Source organism: Coenobita brevimanus, chromosome 23 (assembly GCF_032717465.1).
Source record: "Coenobita brevimanus isolate Jiangsu-jjx chromosome 23, ASM3271746v2, whole genome shotgun sequence".
In the NCBI taxonomy this organism is placed as follows: Eukaryota; Metazoa; Arthropoda; class Malacostraca; order Decapoda; family Coenobitidae; genus Coenobita; species Coenobita brevimanus.
In genome coordinates, this window is record NC_136976.1 from 68,997,207 (window position 1) to 69,014,029 (window position 16,823).

The 16,823-nt window shown below is 40.5% G+C and overlaps 1 protein-coding gene across 1 annotated transcript in view; it reads right to left on the reverse strand.

Moving 5' to 3' along the window:
- Window positions 1-702: 702 nt before the first annotated feature.
- LOC145392739 (oxysterol-binding protein-related protein 11-like) overlaps window positions 703-16,823 on the reverse strand; it is a 93,783-nt gene continuing 77,662 nt past the window's right edge. The window contains exons 11-14 of the mRNA XM_080267037.1: window positions 16,622-16,724; window positions 7,805-8,088; window positions 7,264-7,392; window positions 703-1,014 (exon numbers count right to left, since the gene is read on the reverse strand). Of these exons, the coding sequence (XP_080123163.1) occupies window positions 703-1,014; window positions 7,264-7,392; window positions 7,805-8,088; window positions 16,622-16,724 (828 nt within the window). The remainder of the gene's footprint in view (window positions 1,015-7,263; window positions 7,393-7,804; window positions 8,089-16,621; window positions 16,725-16,823) is intronic.

Genomic DNA, 16,823 nt, shown 5'->3' on the forward strand with positions numbered 1-16,823 from the left:
AGAGTATGAGTGCTGTGGAGAGGGTGAGAGGAAGACGGGAGGCTAATAAGATCGAGGGATGGGGTGGAGGTATGTGAGTGAGGGGGTATAAGCTGGAAAGGGCAGCCTGATGGTGAACAAAATGACATGGAGGCAATTTGTATGTGGCCACCCCACCCTGGATTAAGGCATCTGGGTATAGATGAACTGATAATAAGATGTCATGACAGCTAAATAACACCCTCCAGTGCAACTGAACCCTTTATATACCAAAGGTTTTCTCCTGCTGAATGAGTCTGCGTCTGGCAGTACTCATAACACTGTAATATTTTAAGGTGGCAGTAGCTATAATATCTCAAAATGCATCCACTGCCTGGAAAAAGCTTTATCATTGCTGAATGATGAATGGGGCATGGTTACTATTACTATATCACACCAGGGTCATACTGCTGCCAAAAGGAAGGAAATTTAGCGAAGCTATTGCATTTACTTAAATGCTGAAACTCTAAGAATTATTTTGCTAAACAGGATTTTGCTGTACATGAGAATTATCAGTTAAGTTAATTAAGAGTTATCTTTTGGGGATGAAAAAGTATAAAGATCTACTTCAAGAAACTGAATTCAAACCACAGAATAACTGTACCTATGATCTTTGGTATGGCAAGTTTAGCATAGTGTAAACAAAGCTGCATGAGCTACTAGAACTGTGTGGACTGGATTGGTTCACTGTGGGTTTGTGGCAGTAGGACACGCAGCAAAAGCATACGAAGGGAGATGGTTGTAGACCCAATGATCAGGGGATGGAGAATAGAAAAGCTGCGTAGGAAAGGTAGTGTTCCTAGCAGCTCGTTCCCGTTCATCCTTACGCTGCTCTTCCTCCAGGGCACGCTTGTGCTCCGTTGCAGTTTCCACATCACCCCGGGCCAGTGCCATACTCACATCCAGCCACAATCGTCGCGACTCGTTGACTGACTGCTGAGGTAGGGGTCGCACACGCTTTGTACACACTATAGGAATGCTGGTTACATCGATAATCTGCAGAAAAGCAAATCATAGCTTTCATTAGTTTTTCAAAATTAATATCATTATCATCATCCACACCTTGTATCCCCTTTTCTCAAGGGATGGTTGTGTTCTATATTACAGTGTAGGATATTTCTGTTTTCAGCAAGCTACTCGGTCACTTATGCCATAAACTTTAGTTATTCCCTTTAGTCCGTTCTCCATCTCTTTTGTCAACAAATGTCTGAACCATGCCCAACTCACTTTCTCCCGCAGTTTACCTCTCAGGCGGGTTGTGGAGTATGTGCGTGCACTATTAATGAAGTAATTTTTCCATTCAATATTTAATACATTTAACATGAAACTTTAAACTGTGGTAATGCTATTATGTTAACCCATCGGGACTATAACACAGCTGACATGTCACCAAGAATCACCTGTTCCCGAAAGCTGCAGCTGACCACTTCTATCAGCCACATCTCCAATCCACACTCATCTATCAACAATCCAACTAATTAAACCAACAGTAGGCTCAAAGTTAGAGAATTCTAACCGGAGGAAAATTCCCTGTTGGATGGTAATTTGGGGTTTCAGGGAACATTAAATCATAATAAATTAGCTATTTTTTATTATCCCCATATAACTTTTAGAGACTCATTATAGTTAGCCATCTATAACTAATGTTATTAAAAAAAAGAAGAAAAAGAAACTGGTTTTTGCAAAATCAAAAACTCATTTTTCAATCACAGCATGTGAAATCAGAAGCATCCTTACATGAAGAGACCTACAGACACTTTCAACACCACACAGGCATTAGTAGTGGTGACAGGAATCAGTCAAGAGTTGCAGAGCTGAAGAAAGTATATGTGGCTATTTGTCTACAGTTACAATGCTTCATGAGGCATGGTCCCTGTTAACTCATTCACTCAAATGAGTGAACACTTAATTGCATAAGCACTTGACTCTACAACTCAACCTGAATCTGAAGTGCACAGAGATGCCTTTCTTATTCATGGATGTTGATCTTGCCATCACAACTTGTATGTGTGGCCTTGCTTGTTGATATGGGGGGGAAATGGGGCTAGCTCCTTCAAACAGGATCCAATGAATCATATGCAGTGGTGGGCTGCGCAAACGAAGAAGGACCTTGCGCAAGCGCAAAGTGCAATCCACAGTTCATTACCTTGCGCAAGCGCAAATGTGCAATGTGACAAATATTTAGCTTGTGCAAGCGCAAACCATTTGCATATATTTTTGGGAATTACTCAAAAATATTGAGATATTTAAATAAGATAGCATAACTACTTACTTACAGTACTTTTATTTATTATTATTATTTTCTATTATTTGTAATTTGCGCAAGTGCGCAATCTAATATTTAGCTTGTACAATGTCGCAAAGCACTAGCGCAAATCATTTGCATATATTTTTGGGAATTACTGAAAAATATTGAGATATTTAAATAAAACAGCATAACTACTTACTTACTTTTATTTATTATTATTATTTTCTATTATTTGTAATCTGCGCAAGTGCGCAATCTAATATTTAGCTTGTGCAATGTCGCAAAGTGCTAGCGCAAATCATTTGCATATATTTGTGGGAATTACTGTAAAATATATATTTGTATAATTAAATATATTACTAAATTAGCAACCTGCCCACCACCCGCGATGACTGAGGTACAGTAGGTCGTTGTCCGGGAAAAACAGCCTATATTTACCAGGGCACTGGCAAAGATCACATGATTACTGTATCATCAACTCTCTCTCTCTCTCTGACAGAGGAGGGAGGGAATGAAAAATAAGAGAGAGAGGAGGGAAGGAATGGAGAATAAGAGAAAGAAGAGGGACGAAGTTTATGCCTTATCTCCTCACTCAAAGGGACGCTCCTTTGCCATTCCCATATTTATTCTCTCTCTCTCTCTCAGAATAATGCTCTTTATCTCTCTCTCTTGTCTTGTCAAGACACTTTTATTTAATAATTCAATATAGATATACAACAGCATATGTAATTCATTACAAAAAATAAAAAATCATGAAAACAGAGTATTTAAATCAAATATCCACAGCCTAATAAATTATTAGGCTGTGGATATTTGATTTAAATAATATGTTTTAATGGTTTTTGTAAGGACTTGCATATGCTAATCGTAATAAATAATGTATATTTATTATTATTTACTAATAATAATTTGAAAAAATATTAAAAATACATTATCTCTGTTGAAGCATTTTAAGAAATGCTACTACCCCCTTCCCTCCCGCCTCCCCCCACCAACCCACCCTCGCGACCCACCCCAGCCTTCCCCATCCCTTGTCCAGCCATGCAGGAAGCTCCCAAGACCACGTGTCCCTTGGATTGCACAGTGTGCAATCCACAGGGCAGGTGCACATGCGCAAATTTAGTTGTGCAAGTGCAACTAAGTTTGCGCTTGCGCACCTGCCTTTTCATGTGCGCAAGCGCAAAATTGCACATGGTCTCGTGTGGTGCACAATGCACAAACGACATCACTGGAGTGCAAGGGTGCGCAATTGCACTTTGCGCAAGTGTTTGCGCACCTACCCAGCACTGATCATATGCTTCCAAATTCACTTACTCTGAGTGGAAATGGGTTTCTGGCCTTGCAAAAACCTGTTTTATTTTCCACTCTACATTCCCTCAGTTGGAGAAAACCTTACAGGAAGACTCCCCAAGGCAGGTGGAGGGAGACCAAGGAGGTGGTTCCAAATGTCAACTGAACAAACTATGCTGTAGCAGTTTTAATTCAAGACCTATCTGCAATCAGTGAATGGGGACCAAACAACCTTGTCTCATTTAATGCTAGTAAAACTAAGTACAGTATGTACAATTTACAAACAGACAGATATTGCCAGATTCGTATATTACCTTCAGTGCTACTAATATTCCCATCTCCAAAAGTATTGAAATTCTCGGCGTCTCACTTAACAATGCCCTCAGCTGGACCTCTCAAGTTAGATCAATTGCTAAAACTGCCTCAAAGAAACTTGGATTATTGTACAGAGTCTGTAACTTCTTCTCTGATGAGCAGATAGCTATAATTTATAAGAGTCATGTGCGCTCTCAGCTTGAATATTGCTCACCCTTGTGGAATGGATGTGGAGAGGTTGCATTAAAACAACTAGACAATATTCAGAACAAACCTGTTAGAATTATTAACAACCCTGCCATTACAAATCAACTACATCCCCTACAGTAAGAAGGAATGTTGCCTCCCTTGCATTATTTCACAGATATTTTTATGGTAAATGCTCATATGCAGTTGCTTCCATGGGGCCACCTCTCCATGCCTTCCCTCGTGCTGCACGGGCATCTGGTAGTGCTCATGACTGGCATGTCACTCAACCGTATTGCAGGACTTCTGCCTATCAGAATTCTTTTAGTCTACGAACTGCATCTCTCTGAAACTCGCTTCCCCAGAGTTGTTTCCCTCCAAACTTCAACCTACAGCTGTTCAAGTCTAACTGTTACAGATATTTTATGAACAGAGGACACCAGTAATCTGGTGTATGGATTATTATTTTTTATTCATTTGTTTTTCCTTCATCTGTTCTGTAAAAAAAAAAAAAAAAAAAAAAAAAAAAAAAAAAAAGCTGACTGAAGCAGACAGCAGCATACTATGTTAGCTGAAGTTCTGTGGCTATTCTGTGAAGCTACAACTGAGATTTAATGCCATGAACACTGTTGGGTCTGCCTCAGGCCATACCCTGCACAGTAAATGAGATGGTCACAACTACCTATACCAGTTTAGAGTCCACCAAACTGTAATATGACTGTTCCAAGTGAACCTTCCCATGGAAGAGGCCTGGACTGCATTGTGCAATGTTTGGAACTGCCCCTACATGGAGTCAGCCTATGGCAGTAAGAGATATGACAAGTGAGGCATCTGGATATGAAGCTGGTTTAGGTAGACTGGGAGACCTATATTTGGAGAAACTGCTATGATATTTTTCATGACCACTGGTAATTTGTTATCAAGGACAAACCTGTAGTGATCCAAGATCTCTTTCCATTCAGCCGAGGTTGTGGAGGCGGAAGATGGTGGCTGCTGCTGCTGCTTGAATGATGTTAAGATCTCATGAATCTATGAAGATATACCTTCCAGGCATTGTGCCAACAATGCATAGTTCTTACACTGTGCTTAATTTACATCATGTGGTGAAGTAGCCATGGGTCAGTGATCTGCAGTATATGGCTAATAATGTACCTGTGTCATATTGAGCAGCAGAAGACCCAGAACAGACCTGCTGGCGTGCCTCCAAATAACAGAGTATACAGTGATAAAAGAACCACACTGGTATGCACCCACTGTAACAAATAACACTGAAGCATCTACTTTTTGACAGACTGGAAATTCAGGATTAACACAGTGATAAAACTTACTCTTATAAAACAATATATCAGATGCCACAGTGTGCAGTAGTTTTCCTCTTCCATTTCTAATGAGAATGAATTAAAAAAACACATTAACAGTTCCCTGTTCTCACCCTGTCCTACTCATGAGGCTTTTCCTGTTTGGCTGTCTGAGAATTAGAAGTTAAGCTTGGTCAATTCTGACCTGATATGACAATGCCTAACATGCTTCTTCATGCAGCATTACTATAACTGCATAGGAATCTTGGATTACACACACACACACATATATATATATATATATATATATATATATATATATATATATATATATATATACAGGCATATATATATATATATATATATATATATATATACATATACTGAATATATATATATATATATATATATATATATATATATCGTTTTCGTTTTTGAAGGCTCCAACATGCTTGCATGCGTCGGCCTTGGTCACCTAATGGCGGCTCTCCATGCTGCACGATCTATGGCAGCCTCCCTGTTCAGTCCCTTAACCCTGAGGTCACAATTAATGACTTCGTCCCACGTCTTTCTCGGTCTACCCCTCATAACCCCACCCCCAATATTAACACTTCTCACCTTCTCCATCCAATTATCATCCCCCATCCTCTCCATATGCCCAAACCACCTCAAATCTACTTCTCATCACAACACCAATACACTCCAGTCCCGTCCTACCTCTCAACTCTTCCATTGTAAACCCAGCCCCCCCAGGTCTTGCACGCAGGGACGCACTGCACATCCACCTAATCATTGCCATTTCTCTAAGTCTGAGCCTGCGAATATCCTCCTCCTTTACTGTCCAGGTCTCACTACCATACAGCATTACACTCCTAACACATGCTGCATACAAAGACCCCTTAGCACATAGGGAGAGTCCTCTCAATGTCAGGAGAGGCAACAGCTCACTGAACTTCTTCCAACCACTTCTCACCCTAGCAACAGAGCCCCACCTCCAGCACACAACATGTCTCCCAAATAACAAAACTCTTCCACACACTCAAGAGACTCACCAGCAAGGTCAATCCTTTCATGCCTGACAATCTCCACCTGCTCTCCCCAACAAGCCACACACACAAAATCAGCATTATCTTGCACTCTACCTCTAATACCACTACATCTCTTGCGCACCCATTTATCACAAACACTGCACAAGATGGAATTACTTCCCACACCCTTGTGGCAAACTGCACATGGCCACTCTCCCTCGTCTTTGACAGTATCGCCACCAACCCTAGATATCATCACTTTTGTTTTATCTGCATTTACCCTTAAGCCCTTGTGCCCCATACCATCTCTCCACTTCCTAAACTATATATATTTTATAGTGACTCTCAACACCTTAGAGAACTTCACTAGATGCAAAAACTGGTGTACCAGTAATGTAACTGGAAATTTTATGCTACTTTTCATGACCTTCTCAGATACTAGTTATATGGGGGGATTGTATATACTCCCCCCCCCCCCTCATTCATCCATCCATCATCCAATCCCATGTTGCCCCATTAGGAGCACAGAAGCCCGAGGCTAGGCAAGTTGATCCTGACATTTAAGAGAAGAGTGAAAATTTTTCCCCTCCCACAAAAGTTATGCCAAAAAAGTAAACCATTTATTTCCTTCATATGGGGTCACTTTCCACCTATCTATGATTTTTTTTTTAGTTTTGAAAATGCATACTCATCAGCAAAGGCACTGGAAAGTTATTAAAAAAAAAAAAAGAAAATGCACTTGTAATAAATAAGGAAGTTATGATGAGTATAAATGAAAAATAAATTCAGCATACTCCAATATCTAAAGAAAGGGAAAGTGTTGATTACATGTGACACATCAAATTAACACAAATGACTTCAGTCTAGCACATCTAAATACCTCTTGTGTTCCATCAGAATATGAAAACTCAAGGAGAGAGTCCCATTCTCCTTGAACGCGGGTTAGAGTTGTTCCACTCGCATTCTTTACTTCTGCAGTTACACGATGCAATTTCCCTCCGTAGAAAGGCTGAAAATACGAACTATATAAATATATGAAATGTTACCAAACATACTATTACAAGGATTCAGTGAATAAACATCCATCCATCATCCAATCCTTTCTTGCTCCATCTGGTGCACAAAGGCCCAAGGATAGGCTACCTTATAATCAGTTGTAATTAAAATGACTTTATTACTGTACTCAGCTGAAACATGACTTAGATCTTTCATTATTAACACATGGTTTGCTGCTCTTCTCCCTCTCCTTCATGGATGAATGGCAAAGATGGCTAAGTGAAACGCGTGAAATGTCAGTTTTTCAAATGATCTGATAATTACAACTGGTTTCATGATTTGCAAAGAACTATTCATATTGCAATAATAGTTTAATAACTTACTTTCTTTTGTGGTAATCAAATTTACAATGTCATGCTATCTACCTTAGTGTGAAAGACAATTACAGCTTGACAACCGGATTCTGGTGAAGATATGTTAACCCGGCCACCAAGTTCAACCCAGGGTTCAGTGAGGATGCTGCGTGCATAAGCAGAGGGCATTGCTAGGTGGTAGCTCTCCTGTGCGCCATTCACACCACCACCCACGACCAGTGTGATGTCCCCAACCAGGTTAACTCCAACTGACATTCCCATAAACTTAGACTTGGTCCATATGTGTGCATTGATACTCAGCTGCTTCTCAGGGCACTCAAAAAAGAATGCTGACACTGGGGAAGCATAAAAAGAACATAATAGTAAAAATCAATATAGTGTTAATGAATTAAACCTGATTTAACAACATTACCAGAGACTAAAGCGAAAAATCAGTTATCTTACAGGAAGACTATAGAGCAGGATTATAAAATGCTAGGCTACAGGTACAGTACACACTAAACTTCCTGTTCAAAATTCAACAGAAATGGCATCTTATAACCAAGCCTTGGAGTCCAGGGAGGGGGGGGGACCATCAAAGCCCCCATCATCCGCACCTCTCCCAGTGACAACAAAGTGAGATGCCTGGAACCACTGTCTAACTTACTTCTTCATTTCTGCAATATTTGTAGCCTTTCCTCTAACTTTCTCTCTGTTGAACACCATCTCTTCTCCTCTAAACCTCACCTTCTCTTTCTTACTGAGAATCAGCTGTCTGGGGTGACTGATAGCAAACCCTTCTCTGAATCCTACTTTCTCTATACTCATTTCAAAGTCAAAGGTGGCTGTTGCTTATATGTACACAACAACTTATCTTGCTCTTGTGTTCCTGAACTTGAATCTTCTGAATTCCCTACTCTCTGGCTTCGGCTATCCTGTCATACTCTGACTAAATATATCTGCTGTTTACTTACCCCCTAATTCTACTATGAAAAATTCTTCACTTACCTTACTTCTAAGATGAAATACATTCTATCTATTTCTCCTTTCTCTGAAATCTCCATAATAGGTGGTTTTATTGTTCACCACCACCTTTGGTTCTCCTCTCCTTTCACTGATCCACCTGGTGAACAAGCCTACATCTTGCTATCCTTAATGACCTACAGCATCTTGTACAGCATCCTATCAATATGCCTGATCACCTTGGAGACTGTTCCAACATACTTGACCTCCTTACAATTAATCCTTCTGCTTACGCTGTTAATCTTTTCTCTCCGCTGGGCTCCTTCGATCACAACCTAATCACCTTAACCTGTCCTATCGCTCCAGTATGGCCTGTAGATCCCCCCAAGAAGTGGCAGCTGTGGCATTTTGGAGCTGCTGATTGGGAGGCCCTCGGGAAATACTTCTTTTATTATCCCTGGAACGATTATTGCTTCCATGGCTAGGAGCCATCTGAGTGTGCCTTACACATTACAGAGGTTATTCTTTTGGGCATAGAAGCATACATTCCTTTCACACATCCTATGACTAATGCAAAGAAACCTTGATTTAATCACGCTTTCTAATGCTGTCTACGACAAAGAGATGGCCTACAAAAAGTGCCGGAGCCAACCCACTCCTGAATCTCATCTCTTTTATGATTCTGCCCAGAACAATGCAAAGTCTGTTCTTTGCTCTGCTTAATTTAATTTCATTCTTACTAAATGCTCTGAACTTTCCAACTCATATTCTTCCCACTCCTTCCGGCACCTTGCAAAAAACCTTTCTAACAACTTTACCTCACCATCCTTCCCTCCTCTTTTCCACTCTGATGGCTTTGTAGCTATTTCTTCTCCTGATAAAGCAGAACTCTTCACTAAAACTTTCTCTTCCAATTCCATCTTAGATGATTCTGGTGCAGTTCCTCCTTCACCCCCTCCCCTCCCTCTACTTCCTCATGGCTGACATTAATATTTCTTCAATTGATGCATTTTCTGCCATCACTAGCCTCAATACTAACAAGGCATATGGGCCTGAGGGGGTCCCTCCTGTTGTCCTCAAAAACTGTGCTTCTGTGCTTACACCCTGCCTAGGTAAATTCTTTTGCCTTTGTCTGTCACTTACAAAAGTCTGCTCTCATTCAGCCTGTCCCAAAGCAGGGTGACCATTCCCATCCCTCTAACGATCGTCCAATTGCTTTAACATCCTGTGTTTCAGAAGTTTTTGAGTCTATTCTTAACAAAAAAAAATTTTAAGCACCTTTCCAAATGTAACCTTTTTTCGGACCATCAGTATGGGTTCTGCCAGGGATGCTTCATTGGCAATCTTCTCACCTATCTTTCAGACTCCTGGTCATCCTCCCTTTGGGACTTTGGTGAAAGTTTTGCCATTGCACTTGATGTCTCAAAGGCTTTTGATTGAGTCTGGCATAGATCTTCAATTTCCAAATAGCCCTCTTATGGTTTCTATCCTTCTGTCTGTGCCTTTCTCTCTAGCTTCCTTTCTGGTTATTCAATAGCTGCTGTGGCAGATGGCCACCATTCTTCTTCTTGAGCTATCAATAGTGGTGTTCCTCAGGGCTCTGTCCTACCACCAACTCTCTTTCTTCTATTCATCAATGACCTTCTAATCTGTACATCTAACCCTATCCACTCATATGCTGATGACTCCACCTTCACCTTGCCATTCGATTCCCCACAGCGCCCACCTCAGCAGTTACTTCAACACATGGGATGAGGCTATAGCACACCGAATATCTGACTTGGCTCAATATTCTGACTGGGACAAAAGTAATCTTGTCGTTTTTAATGCATCAAAAACTCAGTTCTTACATCTTTCAACCCGACAAACTCTTCTGCAAGAATATTCTCTAATTTTTAATAATATCCAATCATTCCTGCATCATCTTTAAACATACTTGGGGTTTCATTCTCTCAGGATTTACCTTGCAAAGATCATATTATTACTCTTGTAAAAATCTACTTCCAAGCGATTACATGTACTAAGCAGACTCTGTGCCTTCTTTATCACTGCACAGTTGTTGACTTCATACACGGGTTTTATTCACCCGTGTGTAGAGTATAACACTTAAGTGTGGGGAGGCTTCCCACATGCAGCCCTTCTCAGCAAGGTGGAGTCAAAGGTTTGCATCTTTATCTCTTTTCTATTGCTACTCCAAAGGTCACCGCTCATGTGAACTGTTTGCTTGCATTCCTCTACCATTAAGGCGGGTACGTAGCATCTGTTAGCAACAAACTCTCATCCTTTTTCTGTCCAACTCTCTAATGCAAGAGTTAATCATTGCTCCCAGTCCTTCATGTATGCAACAGGTCATTACTGGAACTGTCTATCTCTATCTGTATTTCTTACTACTAATGATCTCCAGTCTCAAATGCAGTGTGTCCAGGCACCTCAAAATGAACTGATATTGGATTTGCCTCTCTGCTATCTGGCTTTTGTTTTTTTCTAGGAGGGAACAAGCTTGCAGACTCTTGGCCTTTGGTTCCTTCTTTCTTGCTTAAAAAAAAAAAAAAAAAAAAAAAAAAAAAAGTTGGGCAAGACCAGACAGGGTAGGTTCAGACCAAGTGAGAATAGGCAAGGCAAAAGTGGATAGGGACGGATAGGGCAGAGCTACACAAAGTAGGATACAGTTAACCCCTAAACCACGGTGTTGTTTTGGCTTGACTTGCGTGTCCCGCGAGCATATTCGCGCTCCGACAGATTCTCTAAAAATATTTGCCAAAAATCAGTTATTAGCCCTAGAATATTAAAATTAAATAAGCATATGGCATATACCTTCAGCTTTCTCCTGGGATGTTTGCTGAGCCTTTGTTGAGTACCGTAGGAATTGTGGAGACCTCTGAAGTTGGGTAAAGAAGACTCCACTTTACACTTCCCGACAACCCGTAATATGATCACCACAGCCTGATATTATCACTAGAAACACTATTCTATGATTTTCAAATAGTTTGGAATCCATACTCCAAAGAAAAAATAAAACACTGTGAAAGCAATGAAAATTACGAGCGCGTATGACCTTCCCACTTGCGTTTGTTCGCCGCTGGTGTTGTCATTTATTATTCATAAAAACACTCACACTTTATATTTCTATTACTATATAACACTTATATATATCTGCACTCTTTATCCATAAGTTTCCTTCAGTAATAGTAGTTCATTGTCATTGTAGGCATTCAATTTCTCTTTCAGTAAAATACATAGCATTCACTTTCTCGTCCTGTATACTAGCGTTGAAAGCGAATCTGTCACTTTCACTTCCACTTTCATAACTCATAGTATTCATACATGCTAGAGTGAAGCTTTCACTTTCATTACTCCTAGTATATATACTCGTATTCTTATATTACTACTCATTTACATTTCTATTTACATTCACTATTTTATTTACATTATTTACATTTCTATTTTATTTACACTGTTATGCACTATCACTTGCAGTAACTTATAAAACCATTTTCCACTGTTCACTTATATTTACATTCACTGCTTTCACTTGCTGTTTACACATTATTTACGCATTACAGGTATTTACATTTCCACTTACACTGTTTTAGTCACCAGAAAGATCGTAGTCACTTTCCATCATTTTCATAGATAAATTAGCCAGTTCACGTTCCACAGCAGTCTATCTATTCTATCTATTGCCAGACGCCTCAATCTCGTTTGGGGTGGCCACAAACAAATCGCCTCCAAGTGGCCCTGTCCCCCGCCATTTCACTGCCCTGCTCCCAACTCACACCCCCCTCTCTCATATACCTCTCCACCCCATCCCTCCATCTCATCCTCGGCCTCCCCCTCCCTCTTCCCCCCTCCACCTCACTCACATACACTCTCTTCATCAGTCTTTCACCCTCCATCCTCTCCACATGGCCAAACCACCTCAGTGTGTTCCTCATAACGCTTCCTATCACATCCACATCCACACCACAACGCTCCTTTATATCCTCATTCGTCAGCCTGTCTCTCCATGTGACTCCACAGGCTCCTCTTAAATAACTCATTTCCACAGCTCTCACTCTTGACTTGTGTCCTTCCAACAACGTCCAAGCTTCACTTCCATACGTTAGAGTTGGTATCACAATACTGTCATGTAGTAACTTTTTCACTTCTGTGCTCACTTCCCTGTTTCTTATCACTGGTTTCATAGAACCAGCAACCTTTCTTCCCTGCTGTACCCTTTCAAGCACTTCACCCTCCAAACCTCCATCCTTACTCATCACACTACCCAAGTACTTAAACGTACTCACATTTTCCAATTCCTCACCATCCAACCTCGCTGTACATTCACTGACTTCACCTCTCTCAAAGACCATCACTTTACTCTTCCCTACATTCACCTTTAGATTCCGTTTCTTACACACTCTCCCAAACTCATCCACCAAGCCTTGCAGCTCCCCTTCGTCTTCATTCAATAACACAGTATCATCTGCAAACAACAGTACAGGGAGTTTCCAAACACTATCCTCTCTCACCAGGGCCACTCCAACATCCACTACCCTACCTTGTACCTCTTGTATTACCCCATCCATGTACAGATTGAACAACCATGGAGACATGACACATCCCTGTTTCAACCCAACTTTCAAAGAGAAAAATTCACTTAGTTCACCATCCACACACACTGCAGCCTTCGCACCATCGTACATACTCTTCACAGCATTCAACAACTTCCCATCTACTCCATATATTCTTAACACTTTCCACAATCCTTGTCTATCCACCCTGTCATATGCTTTCTCCAAATCCATGAACGCCGCATACAACTTCTTTCCCTTCTCTAGAAACTTTTCCACTAAAGATCTAAGAATGAATATCTGATCTACACAACCTCCCTGTTCTTCTCCAACTAATTTCTCTGTTCTTTTTCTAACTCTGTCAATAAGTATCCTACCATACATTTTTCCTATTATTCTAAGAAGACAAATGCCCCTATGATTACCACACACTTCTTTTTCCCCTTTTCCTTTGTACAAGGGAATAATTATACCGGACTTCCAATCCTCCGGGACTCTACCTTCCTCCCACGCCAATCTGCACATCTTCCACATCCATTCTACTACTATCTCTCCCCCATGCTTCAGCATTTCACCACACACTCCATCAATTCATGGGGCTTTCCCCGATTTAACTTTCTTCATTGCTTCCACAACTTCTATCCTACTGATTTCTTCCTGTTTTCTCACCTCCCTCCTTCTCCCAGCCATTCCCCAGCCACTTATACTCGCATTACTTCCATCCTCTATGTTCAACAATTCCTTAAAGTGTTCTCTCCATCTGCTCACTTTTTCTCCCTTCTCCAGTAGTAATCTACCATTTTTATCTTTCACTCCCCTGCTAACTTCACTTCCACCCTGTCTTACTCTTTTCACCTCTTTCCAGAACATTTTCTTACAGTCCCTCCACTTTACACTCAAATTCCTTCCAAATTCCTCATCCACTCTCTTCTTACTCTCTCTTACTAATCTTTTCACCTCTCTCTTTCTTTCTACATATACCTCTCTCTTCCACAGTCACTTAGCCCTTTACCCCTTTCCACATGAGGTTTAGTAGGGGTAGAGGTCACAGGGCCCTTTGCATGGGGCTAAAAAGCAGCGGAATTGGACAGGCGCGAATCCAACTTGGTTTCACTTTGAAAGACGACAGTAAACTGAATGCTGTGGTGGCCTAGGGGGAGTGCAACGCTGCCAATGTCAGCGTGGTGACAGCTGCTAATATATATGCTATGAAATGACTGGCAGGAAATCTAGACAATACATAATAAATTAGGTAGTTCCAGGTGAATGTAAATATCACTTAGCCTTCTCCCTTCCTTTCTTATATATATTTTTATTACGAGAATAGATTATACGGCATATTTCAAGGGGAAATAAACAGCGAAAATTACCGAATGAGTGCACATGAGGTGTTGTCAGGTGATAATTAGCCAATTCCAGGTGCATGGCACTATCACTTACCTTATTTCTTTTTTCTATATATTATTTGGTATAAGAAAAGGGCATAGGGCTTATTTCAATAGACGAAATCAGTGGAAAATTCCGGGGAAGATTTACATAGCGCAGCACGGCCAGGCAGGCAAGAGGAGAGGGTAATGGAGGGGAGGTAGGGAGGGGAGTCAAGAATGGGGAGAAATGGCTAAATTGTCAACAATGGATGGGAGTACAGATGAGATTAGGAGTGCTGACTAGTGTTGGACATTGGCAGTACTGACTGATGATACAAGCCACCACTTGAAAGCCCGGGCAAATTCAAAATAACACAGAATCACAAAAGTGACGCCCTGCTGTATGGTCCCTTGCTCCCAAGCATCACAAAAGTGACGCCCCGCGGTTAAGGGGTTAAATTGGCGGGTGAAGTAAGGTATGCTGTGAAACCATAAAAATAAGCAAGCACGGTAGGTGGATGGGATAAAAATAAAATCAGGAAACACTGACAAAAGAAGAGAAGGAAGATACAGTAAATGAAATAATTGGAAAGCAAAAACACTGGGAGAGAAGAAGCAGTAAATGAAGTAATAGAAAAGCAAAAACACTGTGAGGGAAGAAACAGTAAATGAAGTAAAAGAAATGCAAAAACACTAGGGAAGAAACAGTAAATGAAGTAAAAGATAAGCAAAAACACTGAGAGGGAAGAAACAGTAAATGAAGTAAAAGATAAGCAAAAACACTGACAGGGAAGAAACAGCATATGAAGTAACAGAAAAACAAACGCAAAGCTACAAAATCAGTTCAGAATGAGATAAAATATTAGGTGAACAAACACTCCAACCATTTCTTTTCTTCACTTTTCATTATTCCTTTGTATTTATCTCATTCTATCTCTAATTTCTTTTCCTACCAATCATACTGTTTCTTCATAAATTTTCTTCACAAATTTCTTTTGTCACATAACCAAAACTAATGATGAGTGAACTATCTATCTATCTATCTACTGCCAGACACCACAATCCCATAAGGGGTGGCCATTTGGCTTTGAGTTATTTGTTTTACGGGGAGGGACACTAACCCTCCACCAACCCACTTGTTAACACGTAGGAAGCGTGTATGGTTTGGTTATATGGTTACCACCCAGCATTGTAAATGGTTTCTTGCCTTACAGGAAACCATCTGGCTTGTCATTCAATGTAAAGCCACCTGTAAAGGAAAAAAAACAATAAGAAGTGACAGGAAAGATGGGAGAAATAGAAAGAGAGGAGGGCAGGCACAGAACAAGAATGATAAAAGCTAAGGAAGAAGTAGGCAGCATTACTTCAAGTGAGTGGATGATGGTCATTGACCACCACCTACCACAAATGGGTGAACTGATTAGATGAAAAATGAAAATCTTTATAGTATAAAAGAGTGATGTCATTACAGATACCATAGACACTGCTGCGATGGATACTTTGAACAGAACAGAGATACGCAGAATCAAGAGCATATGAATGAATAGGATACAAAGTACTGCTAAGATCAATGAGGAACAAGATACCTGGATTTCAGAATAATTCCCTACATTCATTAACTCGAACTATTTAGTACAGTACTTCTATTGCAGCCCTACAGCTTATCTGGCTACCCTCCCTCCTGGATATCCTGTCTCTTTTGCTACAGGTAAACTGGTGACTAAGAGAATGGAGACAGACAAAAGTACACACAAGCTGGACATGGGAGTCCTATTTATAACAATCGGATGAGTAAAGTTCTCTCCAAGGGTATTTTACATGCCTGACCCATGTTGTAAAACAACAATGATGTAATCATTCTTTTTTTACTGCACTGACTACAATGTAAAGGAGCCTAATCTAGACACATTATGGAGATACAGCTTTACATACACAAAATCTTTTAAGCTAGGAAGCTAGTGGAGGGCTGTACTTGAAAACACACAAATAATGATGGTAGGACTGACCTGGTGGATGGTGTGAGACCTGCTCAGCAGAAAACTTAACAGTAATGTAAGAGCTCTTCTTCTCATTCCCAACTCCCCTATCCTGGCCATCACTTCCCTCATCCTGTGAAATATGGAAAAATAAAGAAATGAAAACAGGTAAATCACCACCACTGTAGCTTTTATTCACATTTACAATATGGCACAAGATGGGATCCAAAAA